Genomic DNA, 16,760 nt, shown 5'->3' with positions numbered 1-16,760 from the left:
TGCAAAGTACAGCTGCAACCAGGAAGATCAAGGTGGACTCCCCGCCTTGGCTCTCAGCTTCTACCATGATTCTGCTTCCAGAAAGAGAGGGAACTTCAGAGAAAGGGCAATTAAAAATACACCCATTTTAGCTAGCTACTAACCATAACTACCTTCGTAAAGATAATGATGGATCCTATGATGACAAGGTCTTCATCTTAGGTGTTAATGGCTCATTTTTTTCTTTCTCTTTTTAGACCTAAAGGGGAAAAAAGACCTTAGTGTGTCACAAATTTCAATCAAACAAGAAAATGAGTTTATTTAGCAGTCTTAGGAAACTATGAAATTTGTGGCAGCCCTTCAAAGTGTCCCAAGATTTGGGTTGTTTTACAGGAATAACTAAATTCATGGAACGGTTAAGCAACGATTCAAGCTCAGGCAAAAATATCCTCAGCTATTTTACTTTAAAGCATTCTAAGTGTGTTTTCCTTTGGAAGGCATCAACATCAGGAATATGCCATCTTCCAGAAATGCATTCCTACACCAACAAGGCTCTTAAGAAGTGGGAATTCCTGTAAGGGCACACCCTTGAGCAACTATTACACTGCAGTGAGCTCTTGAGAATATTCTGGAAGCATCACTGGTGAACGGCTGTTTCTCTGCAGGGGAGGTAAATGAAATTCAGCAGAAGAGCAGCTCTTGGGAGGAGAAACACGGCTTTGCCTCTTGGACTGTTTTTCTACCAGAATGGGTTTACTGAGAGCTACGTTCCTCTGGAGCTTTAATGTGAACCGTTGAACATCACCCCGCCTTTTTCGAAATTACAAAATACCTTCTGTCTTTGGGATGGCGGGAATGTTAAGTTTGGAAATTAAATGCCTAAGACTTCAGATAACCGAAATGAGATACGTGCAATTGCATTCCATGAAGAATTTCTTCAGCCCAATCCCTTGCATCTTATTCACCAAGGCACAGAAACTTTCCAAATTTTGCACCCAAAAAAGGGAGGGGAAATGCAAGGGCTTTGCTGCAGTTCCTGGGACGCTCTGGGAGCCGTTTTGTTACAAGTGTATCCAAAGTCCCTAGCACCAGGGACTTGTGGGGCGCTGCTCATTCCTGCCCCACTCGCTCGGCAGCTCCCAGAGGTGACGGTTGTGCTATGAAGGTAGATCTTACCAAGCTGGCCGACAAGATGCTGCGCACCCCCAAGTGCTCCCGGTGCCGGAACCATGGGTTCCTGGTGCCCGTAAAGGGCCACGCGGGCAAGTGCCGCTGGAAGCAGTGCACCTGCGAGAAGTGCTACCTGATCACCGAGCGCCAGAAGATCATGGCTGCGCAAAAACTGCTCAAGAAGCAGGCCTCCGAGGAAGAGCAGGAGGTGGCCCTGGGTGCGCAGGGGCCCCAGCTGGCCTCCGGGCCTGCGGCCCCGTCCTGGGCTCAAGCTTCCGCCCGCTGCCAACGCTGGCCGCTTCGGGAGACCCAGAGGGCCGCGCGGCCCCCGGCTTCCTGGAGAGACCCCCGCGGGGCCCGAGCCCCGGCCCGAGCGCCTTCCAGCCAGTTCTGGGCGGCCGCGGCCACGTGGGGCCAAGAGAACGCGCCGCCGCCGCCGCCGCGGTCATGTCTGGTTCTCTGGGGCCCCAGCTCGGGGCGGAGGCCGCAGGCCGGGGATTTTCCGGCCGCCTGGAGCTGCGCAGGCCTCTGCGGCCTGTGCCCAGCCCGCCGTTCGCCGACTTCGGTAAGATTCCCGGGCCCCGCGCAGCCTTGCCCCGCTGTGGGTTTCCCTCCCGTCCTGCCCCCTCTCCGCTTCCCACAGCGGCGTCTCAGGCCAGTGGATCCTGCGGGGACGGGCCCTTGGGGTCGGCGTGGGGAGGAGTTTTCTAGAGGTAACCTTGCTCTGGGAAACCTTTTCCCGAATAGGCTTTTGGGTTCGGTGCCTTTTTGCAAGAAGGTAAAAAGAAAGAAAGAAATGAGTGGTCTTGCGGGCTTGTAACATTTAGTCAGAGTTGCTGCCTTTCCCGCTTGCAAGGAAAAAGATGGCTCCCAGTCAGCTCAGCCGCAGCTTCTCCACGGGAACTCTGGCGGGGAGAGTGGCTGGGCTGCGCTTGCGCACCTTTTCCCGCCCTTTTCTTGAGTTGGAGGCTCCGCCCCCAGGACGCCCCCTGTGGGTGGGCTGGCGCTGCAGGGCTGCACCTGCGCACTGTGCCCTTCTTGCTGTGTCCTAGGCCCCGCCCCTCAGCCAAGCCCTGGCCCAGTGCCTCTGTGCACCCCTTGCTGCTCTTCCCCTGGTGGTGGTGGGAATGAGACCTCTTCTCTGCACGCTGCAGAAGAATAGTTGAGATGTATTGCCTATTGTTTCCCCTCCCTCCATGTGCATAAATTACACTGTTCCCTATGTCTTGTTGCTTTCACTACACTTTCAAGTCACATGGAGATTTGAGGCTTTTTTATTACTTCGTTTTGTTTGTTTGGAGGCTTTTTAGAAGGGGCTCGTTTGGGGTGCAGACACGTGTTTTCTTGGTTCTCTTGATCGCAGTGTGGTGGAAGGAGCACACGTCTGAGTCAGGACGCTGGAGGCCTGCTCACTCTGTGACCTTGGGCAAGCGCCTTCCCTCTGTAGGAGTCTCTACCCTCCATATGCTAAGGGGATTGGCCTGATGCTCCCTGAAGGCTCTTTCTGCCGTGGGGGACATTCTAGGAAGATAGAGGTCCCAAGGGAATGGTATGGGAGACAGATCTGAGACAGCAGGCCTAGGAGAAGGATACCTTTCCATGGACATAGAGGTTTTCTTTGTTCCATTCTCAAAGCAGAGAATGTGTGCTAGACGCCAGTGATGAAAAGGTGAAGGGGGATGAGTCAGATCTTGGCCCTCAAGGATCCTGTCCCTGTGAGACGGACAGCACCGATCAGAGAATAGCACAGATCGGTGTCTGGAGCTCGAATGATCAGTGGTTTTGCTGTGGTCTGAAGGAAAATTAGGAGCTGAGTACTGAGGACGTATGGAGGCAAAGTGGGGTTAGGATAGAAAGCCTTCCAAGCTGAAGGAAAAGCATCTGTAAAGGCCCTGAAGTGGCGGAGAAAGAGAGCTGCTCAGTTATCAGACAGGAGGAGGCTGGAGCCAGCCCACATGGGGCTTTGTGGCTGTGCCGAGGACTTTTCTAAGAGCAATGGAACATGGTTGGAGAATTTTAAAAGCAGAGAGGATTGGCGTCCTGTTGTGGCTCAGTGGTAACAACCCAACTAGTATCCATGGGGATGCAGGTGCAATCCCTGGCCTTGATCAGGTTAGGGATCATGTGTTGCTGTGAGCTGCGGTGCAGGGCAGCAACTGCAGCCCTAAAAGCAAAAAAAAAAAAAAAAAAAAAGGCCATAATGGATGTGGGAGTTTTTGTAAATGGATATGAGTGTTTATTTTACTGCCACCTTTGGACAGTAATGTGATGCCCTTTTTCCTGCTGCATGTGTTTGTATCACTTCTCTCATCACTTGCCTTTTCAGGGCTCCCTCTGAGCCTCAACCCGGATTATGTGGTGGGGTCTGAGTACCTGGAGAGAGAACCATCTAAGCTGTACCCAAGCTGCACCAGCATGCACCCCTACCGCCCGTTCCCGCTGGGCTACCAGGATGCTCCCCCGACCCCGGGGATCCCCCTGCAGCGGGGCTTCCGCCATGTGCCCTGCAGCTATTACCATGGAGGAGGCTTGGTGAGTACCATCCCTGACTCCTTTCCAGCTTCCTCCTAATCCTGGCTGCTTGTATGGAGCCTCAGTCCCAGGAAGCCAGTCGTTGTGCCCACTTTATGCCAGGCCCTGAGCCCTGGATACGCCTTGGCCTTGTACAGTGTGCACCTTGGGAATGCACATGGGTTAGCAGAGTACACGTGTAGACAAGTCAACCTGGGCTGTGGCACAGGCTACAAGACTCCAGGAGGTCAAGCAGGAAGAAAGACAGACACATCTCAGGTAAGCCTGGGGAACAGCCACTCGGTAACACTGAGTGACCACCAGCCTTGACTCATGGGACACCAGTGCGAGAAGGGCCTTTTTGCTGGATACCAGAAAGGAAATCCTCTTTCCTGGAGCCACACAGTTGAGGGCAGAGCCTCAACTGCTATGTAGGTTCCCTGCCCCAAAGGTATGGTCCATTCGAGACACCAGAGGGCTTTTAGGAAGAAGTGGCATTGAAGCTTAGTCATGGAAAAAGAGGGAAACCTTCCGCCAAACACCTCTCCCCTTAGGAGATCCTTAGTGAAAGAATGGATGAAATTGAATCCTTTTATCAGATCAGCAGTCAGTTGCTAACTAGGCTGCTCTTTGAGCCTGGAGGTCCGACTACTGAGTGTAAGAGTCAGGCCGACCCTGTCGTGTGAGACGGGATTAGGGGTGACTAGGTTTTGTGGCCTTGGTTCCCAGCTCCTTCTCTTTCTGGCAACCTCTGAGGGTCATCAGGACTGCAGGATAGTGAGAGGCCTGGGTGAACCATCCCGGCTTTAGCCCCATAAGCGGGGGAGGTTGGCTCAGACGCAGCTCAAGTTCACAGAAGTGTAGCCCATCATCAGTTACCTTGACTCTTGGCCTCAGAGCTCTGAGCCTAACCCTGGGTGTTAAACAGAGACGTTCCCCTCGGGTGGAGGGTGGAGAAGAGTGAGGAGAGAGCAGGCTTCTTTGGTTTCATGTGAAAAGTGAGTAAGACAAAGGATGAAAGCTTGATATTTACATCATGAGGTCATGAGCCACACAGTGGAGCCAGTATGCAGGCTGGGGTTCCAGCTGTGAGCAGGCTGCTTGGACCCACGGCTGGATCCCAACTCCTGCTGCAGCCCCAGCAGCATCTCCTCTATCTGTTCTAGATATTTTACAGCTTTATTTAGAAAGAGTTTTCCGTTCACTCACAGGGAAAAAGTTTGAATACCACCGGTCTTGATCATTTCCAGGCTGCCTTCTGGCTCTTAGGTGAGCCTCCGAGGTGCGTGGTATTTCCTCAGCGTAGGAGATACCGTGGAGGAGTGAGGAGGGGCTGTTTGCCCACAGGCACAGGACTGGCGAGTGAGGGGCTGGGATTCCGATTACACAGCTGGTCAGTGTCAGGTGCAGGACAGCGGTAGAGCACCCCTGGCCCTTGACTCGCACCCCCATCCGTGCCCTGCCTGGCCACCCCACTGCAGCCCAGGGCCGCATAGCATCTTGCGCCTCCACACAAAGAGAGGGGCCTTGGCCAAATGGAGCACACACCCACCGTCTGCTCACACAGCGGCCCGGGGCCTGGAGTCCAGGGCAGGGCTCTGATTGACAGGCCTGCCAGACGGCCTTTGTTGAGAGTGTGATCTCAGTCAGTTTATCCGGGCCTGAGCTGCCACCACAAGCCCCAGGCAGGAGCTGTGATCCAGGGAGAGACTTGGCTGAGCAGCTTGGAATTAAAGCACTAATAATCCCCCTTCCCACCCCCTTCGCGTCTGGGTAGAGGATCAGGCATTTATTTGTGAAGCTGTTGCAAACCCAAAAGCCTCAAATTGCTTTCATCCTGGTCCTGCGGCCCCCGGCCCAGCCCCCGAGATGCTTCACCAGCCGCTTTCTGCCCTCTTCCTGTCCTGCCTCACCTGCTGCTGCTCCGCTTCCTCTTTTCTCTTGTCACAAAGGAGCATGGGCCTGGAATCAGACCTAGAATCCAATCCTACCTCCACTGTTCACTGGCCGCATGGTTTCACCTCACTTGGTTTGTTAGGCTGTACAGTGGGATCTCCTAGGGCCGTTGACAGATTCTGGCAATAAGGTGTGAATGCTTATAAAGTGTCTGGCACATGGGAGGCACTCAAAAGTGGGCTTTCTTCCCTTCCTTGTGGTCAGATTAAGTTGGGAAATGCAGGGTTAACCTAAGGAGATGTTTGCAGGCTGCTTCAAGGCTCTAGTATGCTTGTGTGTGACTCACCAACGTGGGGGCAGTAAGCAGGATTTCTCAGACTCCCTGGACAAAGACCACTTTCAGAATCACTTACCCATATCTTGTGTCCAGTCAGGTTCTCTCGAGCACAGCTGGTGAAGTGCTGCTGTGAAGTTTCGGGGTGGAGACGTCAGTGATGGCAACTACACCTGAAATTCATTGTGCTCTGTTATGTTCACGTCTTTGTCAGCTAAGCTCATCACCCCTCCCGTCCCCTTGTTCCAGCCTTGGGGTCCTGTGGGGTGGGCTTAGCTCCCGTCTTCTGCAGAAGGAGCAGAAACACAGAAGGGTTAATCACTGAAGCCACCTTCCTGCAGTCTCCTGCTTCTCTTGTGTCATAACAGCGCACTACGCCCAAGACTTCTGTCGGGTTAGAGTGGGGACCCGACAGGCCCAGTGACACCTGAGTCCAAGTCATCACCTGCACAGAACATGGGACCACAAGTAGTGGGGACGCATTCAGACCCTTCCCCAGTGCAGAGCAGAGAAGTCAGGGCCCCTCGGGATCCAGGTCTGCCTCTGCCACTCACCAGCTCTGTGGCTGGGCCTGTCCCTTCCTCTCCATGATGCTGCTGTTGGTCCTTATGGTGAGGGTGGCAACAGCACCTCCCTCCTAGCGGCCTGAACCGGGAATGCGGTTGGGACTTCGTTAGGCACATGCCGCTGCTCCTCCAGTGTATCTGAGATGAGCCTGTGTGTCTCGCCTTCCATCGTCTGGCGGGTGTTGGCCGAACACCCTGTTTCACGTGCCCTGTGCCCCGGGTGTGGGGGCCGCCGAGGTGAATCCACCCCGCTCAGGAGGGGAAACGCTGCCCCGGCCCCCTGGCTCACCCTCTCCGCCTGTGGCTTTCCGCTCTGTGTGCCCCGCAGGTGGGAGAGCCCATGGGAGACTTCCACCCGGGCGGCTACTACCCGCCGCCGCCGCCGCCACCGCCACCACCGCCGCCGCCGCCTCCACCCCCGCCACCGCCGCCGCCGCCGCTGCAGCCTCAGTTCCTGCCGCCCGGCTTCCTCTCCGCGCTGCACTTCCTCCCGCCGCCGCCGCCGCCACCGCCCCCATCGTCCTTCTCGCTGAGCCTCCTGTCGGACGCGGACAATGAGAACACGGGTGAGTGGGCGCCCGGGGCCTCCCAGCGGCCCCGGCCCCGGCCCCCGAGAGCCAGGCCGGCTTTCTAATAGGAGGTGGAGAGAAGGGAAACAGAACAGAATTTCAGATGTGCGGGGCCCTGGGGCCTTTTAGGGCCTTCCTTGCCCCTCGCCCTAAATTCCATGCACGAGCCGTTAGGGGAGGTAGGTCCCCATTCTCAGGTGAGGAACCCACTAGAACCTGAGAGGTTCTCCCGTAGGTACATGGCGGAGCTGGGATTTCAACCACGTCCTCTGTCTGGCTCCAGGCCCAGTGCTGATTTGCTCACCTTAGCAGGGCTGGGAGAATGGGATGCACCTGCTGTGCTCAGAAAACCAGAGGTGCCCCTGGGAAGAGAGCATGTGCTGAGCCGGGAGCAGCAGCAGGAGACAGTTTGGGGCTGGGAGGAGTGCGTGCTCTGCCCCAGGCCGCTTTTGAGGGCCCTTGCAGCTTTAACGGTTCTAGGATTTTTTTTTTTTCTTTTTTTTTTTTCTTTCCCCTTTCAATCCTCCTCTGGGGCAACTCAGGAAAAGAAAGGGAGGCCTCTTGCACACTTGCTGTGTGTCCAGTGCCTGGATCTATTAGCTGGAGAGATGGTACAGTGTGGTGTGAAGCACGTTGGCTCTGGTGCCTGGCACGTGCCAGTGGTGTGACCTCGGGCAAGTTCATTCACTTGTGGGTGCCTCACTTTCTGTAAAAGCGGACTAAGAAGGGGGCCTTACCTCACGAGGTCATCCTGAGGATTAAGCAGAACCTGAAGCAAGGCGTTGGTGATACTACTTTTTTTTTTTTTTTGGTCTTTTTAGGGCCGCACCCATAGCATATGGAGGTTCCCAGGCAAGGGGTTGAATCAGAGCTGTAGGCTGCCGGCCTACACCACAGCCACAGCAATGCAGGATCTGAGTTGCATCTGTGACCTACACCACTGGGCTACAGCTGCCAGCCTATGCTGCAGCAACAGCAACACCAGATCCGAGCCACATCTGCAACCTACACCACATCTCACGGCAGCGCCAGATCCTTAACCCACTAAACGAGGCCAGGGGTTGAATCTGCGTCCTCATGGATGCTAGTCAGATTAGTTTCCACTGAGCCACTCCTGTTCGTAATAGTTCTCACTTGCTATTTCACCTAAATCCCATGCCGACCTGATAGTGCAAGGTAAGTGTCCTCTCCCTTTGTCAGAAGGAGAAGCTGAGGGTCAGAGCTGGGAGTGGCTTGCTTCCTGCCACCCAGCTTGTGACAAGTAGAGCTGGAGTTTGAACTTGACTCTAGGGCGCGGCTGGACTAGACTGCCAGTCTCCTGCCTCCTAGCACATTAGAGGTGGGAATGGGACTTGCTCATTCTCGAGGGCCTGGGAATGAGGGGAACACCTTACAGAAAACTCACATCTGAATAGAGGTCATGTCCCCGCTTGCTAAGTCCGGTTCCCCTTCTTTGTCCTTCGCAGATGACCAGGATGCGGAGCAGCCATGCCCGCCCCGTCAGCCGTCACCCCAGGAGCAGTCTGACTAGGCCCAGGCCTCCAGCCCGCAGCCTGGAGCCTTGGGGGGCTACAGCAGTGCTGTTCTCGACTGTTCAGTGCTGGGCAGGGCGGGAGGCTAGTGGTAGGCGTAAGATAGCAGTTCATTCCCATTTCAAGAATAGGAGGAGAGGCGGGTGATCGCGGAGGTTCTTAGTCCGGAGCCGGAGGTGGGTGGCGTGGAAGAGGAGCAGGGCAGGTGAAGTCACCAGGACAGGGACGGGGCTCTGAGGAGGGTACGGGGCCGGTGGAAGCTCACATTTCGGAATGAATTGAACCATCTCTGGGTTGTGCGCCTGTGAGCAGACTCACCCCCAGAGGCAGCCTTTGATTTCCTCAGGTCCGGCTCCAGAACAGGAGGCTCTGTCTGCTCCAGCCTCCTGCTGCCGCTGCCTCTGCCTGGTCCCCAGCTGGGGGCAGCACAGACGCCAGGCCTTCAGCACATCCAGGTGGATGGTGCGAGCCGCCAGGACCAGGGCTCTGCAGCGGCCTTCCTTGCTGCCCCGTCCCCTGCCCCTCACCCCTTCTCCAGGGGCCGTAGCAGTAAGCGTTCTGCCTGCCGGGGCAGCATCACCTCTCCTCCATAAAGTTTAAGCCATTAGAGGCATCATTTCTAGTTTTTAAAAAAAATCTATTAAAGTTTGACTATTTGGTGGTTTTATAGTGATTGCCAACTTTAAAAAGTAGGCTGTTTATAAGCAGTGATGCAGCGCTCAGGGACTAGAACGGCGCTTCCAGATCCCCTGCGACGCCAGCAGTTTCTTCCCTGGGGTTAGTTGACTCCGGAAATAAAATGAGCAGCAGAAATCCTTATGGAAGGTTCATCCTCTCTTTCAGTCCTTATGGAAGGCAGCATTGGGCAGGGGAGTTGGCACCTGGGTTTGTGGCCCGTTGGGCCGCCCTTTGCCCATGCATGCTTAGGCAAGGCCCTCCCTTTACTTCCAGAGGCTAGGCCTAGGCTATTGGGCTTTAAAAAAAAAAAAACCAAAAACACTATCACTGTTGATGTTTTAAGGCCATCTGATACAGACACATAAAACGCCAAGATTTCTCTTTGTTTCCCTTCCCCAGCTCCTTTCATGGTCCCTGCAGAGTGACATGGTTTTAAAAAACAGAACTTGATCCCATTTTGTTGTTTTAGGGTCCTGGTTCTCTTCCTTTGGTTTCAGTTTCTCCTTCATTTAAAAAGCATCCTGCATCGCTGCTGGGTTCAGAGCCTGGCGATCAGCTCTGCCCCATGGAGGGGCACGGACTCTAGTGAGACAAAGAGACCATCCAGCGAGACTGCTGTGGGCCGGGGGGGCGAGGGGGGCTGTGCGCGAGGGGGTCAGAGAAAGCCTTCTGAAGAAGGTGGGGTTTCAACTACATCTTAAAGGACAAGAATGAGTTTGGTGAAGGCAAGCACTCCTGGGAGGAGGGCAGAGAGAGGGTGGGAGACCTGGGATGAAGGATTCCAGGGTGAGGGTGTCCTGTTCTCTCTCTGGGAAGGAAGGCACCAGAAGAACAGGCTGACCTGCCTCCTGTCTTGCCTGTGGGCCAGGTGTCTTAAGACAGGTGGCAGGAAGACCACCGAGAAGTGACAGTCTCACTGTTCTTTCACCATCAGTGTGATGTCTGGGGGTCCCGGGCCTGGGTCTGCTCTGTTAGAGGTTATTGGAGCCTGCACAGTCATGGGAATTTTTCATTTACTGCTTTACAGACAGTGCTTTCAGCAGAGCAGAACCAGGTATGCCGAGGCCCACAGGTCAGCACCAGCTTCAGGCTGGACCTGACAATGCAATGGTTCTGGACTAGCCTGGCTTGGAGGCTGAAGCTATCCTCCACCCCAGTGCTGGTCCTGCCCCTGTGCCCGCAGGGCTGCAGGAGAGAAGACCCGGCTTCTGGTTCCACTCGGCCTCATTCATCCTGCCCTCACTGCACCCCTGCCCTGCCAGTTTGGCCAGGTGGGGCTGGATCAGTGACCTTTTTCATCACTTTGCTTTATCTTAGACTCCATGCTTTGAAAGACTCCATCCAAGCTGCATTAATCCATAAAGCTGTTTTCCCATTCTGGTAACATGCACAGGGATGAGGCAGTATGTGACCTCAGGGACTCCACACCATGCTAGACCAATGTTTAATTAGCCTGTGGGTTTGAGATGAGAAGTGCTGTCCCCTTGTCCTGTAGGGATCTATGACCACTGGACTCCTGGGAGGGGAGGAGTGCTCACTTCTCCTGGAGTCCTGTGATCTGATGACTCTCCAGAGACTGGTTAGCTTCTTTCCCGCAGCCTTGAGGGTGCCTCCCAGGGTGAAAAGACCAACTATGGGGCAGGGTGGGACACCTGCCTGGCTCCCTTCCCCCTGATGTGAACTCCTGAGCCCCATCAGTCCTTTCCTGTGTGTTCTCACCATGGTTACTTACCCCAGTGGGCACGGTGGACCCCTGCTCCCTGTAGCCTTTCCAGTTGGTACAATCCATATTTCCTGAATGCCCTGCTCCTCCAGGCTGTCCTCCAGCAGCTGCAGCATGAGCACTGAAACACCAGATCTCATGTTACTGCCCTGCTCACACACCTTCCATGGCTCCCTACTGCCCTGAGACTAACATTCTCAACACAACCGAGTTGCCCACCTGTCCTACCTCCTGCCTCACTGGCTGGCCCAGCCCAGGTCTGGGGGCGGGGGACACGTCAAGTAAGAAAAGCAGAGAACCTGGCGGCCAGGGCAGCACTGCTCAACCCAAACCGGCTGGGCTAGGTTATGAGTTGGGAGAACGTTGTGGAAGGCAACGGGCTGGCATTGCCAAACTCCGGGTGCACTGACAGGGCGCCGCCAAGAGAGGGCGAGTGGGCAGCAGCTGTGGGCGGGGCACGCGGAGGTGAGACCACTGCGGGGGCGGGGCTTGTTGCCTAGTGACCGGCTGAAGCGCAGGGGTCCACTGCAGTGTTTTTGCCAGCAGGCCTGGACCAACAGGCTTGAAGAGCCCCGGAATCCCTGGGAGATCAAAATGACGATCCTTTAGGCTGGACTGTGTGATCACCATCGTCTCAAGTAATCACCTTTATGCTGCCCTCCCTGTGAAATAGATATTCTACTACGTTTTTATTTATTTATTATTAGTATTTTTTGCTTTTTATGGCCGCTTATGGAGGTTCCCAGGCTAGGGGTCCAACCAGAACTACAGCTGCTGGCCTATGCCAGAGCCACAGCCATGCCAGATTTGAGCTGCGTCTGCAACCTACAGCACAGCTCACAGCAACGCCGGATCTTTAACTCACTGAGCAAGGCCAGGGATCGAACCCGCAACCTCATGGTTTCTAGTTGGATTCATTTCCACTGCGCCGTGATGGGAACTCCTACTATGTTTGTTTTTAGACACCACCCCAATCCCCACCTGTGTCCCATGATGTATTCTGCCCCCCTTTTCTCCTTTAAGCGCTTTTGCACGTGCTGAACTTTCCACCTAGACTCCTTTCAGCTTCACCCACTCCTACTTACCCTTTCAGACTCCTGCCCACTCCTACTTACGCCCCCAACCCCGCTGCCATCCAGGGCCCCTCAGTCTGGGTTAGGAGGCTCTGTAGGGCCAAGCCAGGCCCTCTGCCGCCCCCATCACACAGATCCCACTGAGTAGATGTTGGTCCCACAAGCCTGTGAGCTTCCTGGAGGCAGAGACAAGGTCTCATTGGACTCTGTGTCCCACTCGCAACGCTGGCTCAGCACGGGTCAGGACTGCAGTCTGCCAGCGCCAGGTGCAGAATTCCAGGGCCATTTGGGGCACTATCCTGCCTCTGGCCCCTCACTCAGCATTTTCTGCCCTCCACTTGTGCTTCATCTGCTCAGGCGTCACACAGGGGGCTAGAGGAACAGGGAGCCAGCCTTCACCAAAACTCTACTTCGTGCCGGGCATGGCACCCCTCCCCTCATTTAATCCTCACAACATGTTATTATTCTGATTTTATGAAGGAAAGGCATAGAGAGGGATAGTAATTTGCCCAGAGTCACACAACTTACAAGAGGCTGAGGGCGTGCAGAAGGCAGCATATATCTCGGCACCAGTTACAGCGTTGTTAACATCCATTTTGCTCTGACTTAGCATTTTGAGATTTTTTTTTGACCACGGACCTCCTGAATGCTCCCTCGTTTCTGGGCAGACTCTGGCATAGCACAGGGAGAGCAGCCTGAGGACATGGGCCTCCCCAAACCACTGCCCATTGGATCCACGGACCCCAGCGTCCAAAGCCTCCTGAGAGAGAATGCCAAGTTGTGGTGACCAGGGTGGAAAGGTCCCTCGGGGTCTTTGGGCCAGAAAGTGGTCAGCGTTTCCTGTTGCTCAAGCTCCTGACCTGGGCTTCACCATGAGCCCGTGCCGTGAGCTGGGACTGACAGAACGCTTGTCCTTGTGGCCAGAGTGTTGCAGGAGATGTGTCTCCTAAGGCTGCACCTCCAGTTTTTGGTCCCCCAAACCCTGCTGGAGAGAAGCCCTCCCACTGTGGTGTCCTGAGTTTTCGCGGGGAGTGGGGCGAGGGTGTCTGCAGACAGACTATGCCCCTCTGGGCCTGGGGCAGGGGACAGGGTCCTCTCCTGGCTGCCCTGCGGATTCGCCAGCTCCTTCCACTTCTGGACACAGCGGTCTTGGTGGGCCTGGGCCTAGGCTCCTTTTACGGGAGAGCTGCTCAGGCCCTAGCATGAGCCCTGGCCTCTCCTCCCTGGCCAAGGCCCGGGGTCTTTGGGCCCCGCTCTTCCTCCTGGCCGCTTCCTTACTTTGTGCTCTTGGGCACATCACCTGAGCTCTCTGAGCCTCCCCCTTGCCCTCTACAGCACTGTTCAGGGATGTGCTGAGGATGCAGGGAGCTCTCGGGTGAAATGCACCTTCCGTGTCATGTCTCCGTGCACCGTCTATGGTACCTGTGTGGTCAGGTGATGGAAGGCAGCCTTCTCTTTGAGACCATGTTCGCAGGCTAAGAATCGCAAAGGCGAACAGCTGTGGCTCTTGACTTCCTGGTGCTCCCCGCGTGCCAGGTACTGGGTGAGTGCGTTCCACAAATCCTACGAATTCTCCCAGCGACTCCTTCAGGCAGGCATCACCATACCCCCACCTTACAGATGGCAAAACTGAGGCCTTACGGAAGTTAAGTTCCTGCGCTTGGTCACACTGTCTATAAGTGGCGGAGCCAGGACCAAATCCGTTTTCTACTCGAGTCCAGAGCTAAGTTCCCAACCAGTTGGGCTCTCCTGCTCCTCAGTGAGGGGGCGTTGTGAGACTTGGGGAAGTTGTGGGCCCCCAAGCCTTGCTGCCCAATTGCAACCCACCCAGCCCAGCTGCTTTCAAGGCATGCAGCCAGGCTGAATACAAAGATCAACCTAGCACAGGACTGATACAAGGAATGAAATTATTTAAAAAATTCAAACTCTTTAATTTCATTTTGAAAATGAACGAAGAAGCACGAAGTTGATTTTTTTAAAACACGTACTAAAAATATATTAAAATTTAAATATGCACTCTTCTGCAAGGTAGTTAGGAAATGTATCCATAAAAGTGCTTTTAATTTAAATGTAAGCTAGGAAACACTTTCGGTTTTTACTGGGATGATTTATCTTCATGCTCATTTATTCATCTTTCTCTAGACTTTTAAAAAATTAGCTACTTAATGTAAGTAATGCTTGAAAACAGTAAACAATTTCAGAGTATAAGGCAGAAGAAGATTTGTTCCCACTGCTATACCCAGTTTCGTTTCTTTCTTTCTTTTTTTTTTTTTGTCTTTTGTCTTTTTGTCTGTTGTTGTTGTTGTTGTTGCTATTTCTTGGGCCGCTCCCGCGGCATATGGAGGTTCCCAGGCTGGGGGTTGAATCGGAGCTGTAGCCACTGGCCTACGCCAGAGCCACAGCAATACCAAATCCGAGCCGCGTCTGCAACCTACACCACAGCTCACGGCAACGCCGGATCGTTAACCCACTGAGCAAGGCCAGGGACTGAACCCGCAACCTCATGGTTCCTAGTCGGATTCGTTAACCACTGTGCCACGACGGGAACTCCTCGTTTCTTTCTTTGGAGATGTCTCCTGCTTTTTCTGTCTCCTTCCAGAGATGATTTGTTCAGGCTTTTTTGTTTGTTTGTTTAATGAAACTTTAATTTTGAGATAATTGTAGATTCACCTGCAGTTCTAAGAAATTACACAGAGAAATTTCACATACCTTTTACCCAGCTTCCCCCAGTGATATAATATCTATCATAATCAGAATTTTGACATTAATACAGCCTACTTGGTTTTTTCAGATTCAGTATTACATTTTATATTTGAGTTAATTCTTGTGTGAAGTGTGAGGCCGAGGTTCACTTTTTGACCTGTGGCTGTCCAGGCGCTCCAGTACCATGTGTTAAAAGGCTCTCTTTCTTCCATCGAATTGTTTTTGCAACTTTGTCAAAGATTAATTGAGCCTCTTTGTATGGATCTACTTCTGAGTTCTCCAATCTGTCCCATTGATTGGTTTTTAAAATTTGTAAATATTTTTATTAAACATGTGGATGTTCCCAGACCAGGGCTTTAACCCATGCCACAGCAGCAACCTGAGCCACAGCAGTGGCAATGCTGGGTCCTTAACCTGATGCGCCACCAGGGAACTCCTGATTGGTTTAAAACAACGACAACACAGAGACTGTAGCGCATGACCCACCTGCTCTCTTTTTGTTAACATCAGATCGAGGCTTCTGAGGCTTTTTGATCCCTCTGTCAGTCTGGCAAAGCCTGTGACGTCTTCTCAGAGCAGTGCTTTAAATGGATAAAATAAAGCACATCAGGATACAGAGGAAACCAATTATGCTTAATACACACGTCAAAACAGAGAAATACATTTGTGGTTTAGTAATACATGTACTTCTTTACGAAGACATTAAATAAAATCTATCGGAGGTTCTAATCACTATTAACAGTTTCTAAGGAGTGGTAAAAGCGATATTTTGACCTACTTGCAACGACTGTAAAATGATATGGGATATCCGTGATTTCTATTGGTGACCAAGTCACCACTAATTCTACGGGGGTTGGTGGCCTCAACTCATAACTGATGGAAATACTGAATGACAGTTAGAGGTTAGTGAAAATCAAGATATAATTTTCCCGCAGCCACGTTCACGGAGCCCATGACTCTCTTGGGGAAGCTCGGTAACCAACTTCAGCGCCAGAGCTTGGAGGTCCTCCCGGCGTCACTCTTGTTGGCACTGAGTAGTGCTTCGCCACATGGATGCACCTTAGTTTCTGGAACCAGGGCCCTGCCATGAGATTTTTAGGTTGTTGCCAGTCTTTCGGAATCACTGCCAACTTAAATTTGCAAAGGTCTCTCGGGCCAAGATTTTCTTCTCAAGCAGGGCCACCAAGCTGACCCCTCCGAATTCAGAGAGACCCTTGGCTGGTCACATATGCAGAGCTGATCTGCAGAGGGCATCCAGGTGGGCAGGCTCCAGCCCACCTTTCCCTCCTTATGGGGTCTCCCACCCTCCACACCATCAAGTCCTTTGTCCCTGCCCCCAAGCCCAGGCTGGGGATTCCTCACCGGCCCCAGTGAGCAGTGAGTGAGCGGGTAGGCGGGCTGGGGAGGGTTCCCCAAGCCGCGCAGCATCCTGTGAGCAGATGTATGGCTCCGCTGTGCCTTTGTGCTCCGTTTAATTAACAGCAGATCGCAAGATGCTAACGTTCTATCATGTCAGCTCTTGCATTTGAGCTAGCGCAGGCATTGGCCTGTCAGTAATTAGCTGCTGGGTGGTGTCTTTTCTTCATCTTTTTTCTTGTTTTAATTGGAATCAGAACATCTTTTTTCTTTCTTTCTTTCTTCTTCTTGGTAGTGGATGAAGTCCCCAGAACACTCTGTGTGGACTTGGCTGTTTTTCCACACTCATGGACAATGAATTTCCAGCTATAATTCAGTTACCCAGCAAACACTGAGCTGCCTCCCAACACTGTCAGCCTCTTGCTGGAGCAATTGCTTTCCCGACTCCCACCACTTGGGAAAACAAGAGATAATAATAACGCCTCCTTCTGAAACGTGTAAAACGTACCTGGTTTGGAAACCCTGGCCATTTCAGAGTCAGACTTTAATTAAGGCAGTGTTTTTGAACATCCGGCTTTGGGATTTTTCTTTTTTTCTTCTCACGATTTGGTGTTTTTTTTTTTTTTTTTTTTTTTTTCTAACACAGTCTAGTAACATCAGTCATAGGGTG

General features: G+C 53.2%; 1 protein-coding gene and 1 long non-coding RNA gene across 2 annotated transcripts in view; one reads left to right on the top strand and one right to left on the bottom strand.

The window, feature by feature from the left end:
• Positions 247-9,224, top strand: DMRTB1 (DMRT like family B with proline rich C-terminal 1). Its single transcript, XM_003127983.6, is given in 5 exon segments — positions 247-1,400; positions 1,403-1,714; positions 3,476-3,681; positions 6,785-7,022; positions 8,492-9,224. Coding segments are annotated over 5 exon segments (1,083 nt in total). The 5' UTR covers positions 247-1,138; the 3' UTR covers positions 8,557-9,224.
• LOC106510720 overlaps positions 6,917-16,760 on the bottom strand; it is a 24,409-nt gene continuing 14,565 nt past the window's right edge. Inside the window, exons 6-8 of the long non-coding RNA XR_001309437.2 lie at positions 15,221-15,315; positions 10,968-11,079; positions 6,917-6,994 (exon numbers count right to left, since the gene is read on the bottom strand). This is a non-coding gene — a long non-coding RNA (uncharacterized LOC106510720). The remainder of the gene's footprint in view (positions 6,995-10,967; positions 11,080-15,220; positions 15,316-16,760) is intronic.

Source organism: Sus scrofa, chromosome 6, assembly GCF_000003025.6.
Source record: "Sus scrofa isolate TJ Tabasco breed Duroc chromosome 6, Sscrofa11.1, whole genome shotgun sequence".
NCBI classification, from domain to species: Eukaryota; Metazoa; Chordata; class Mammalia; order Artiodactyla; family Suidae; genus Sus; species Sus scrofa.
This window is presented reverse-complemented; position numbering and strand designations above follow the sequence as displayed.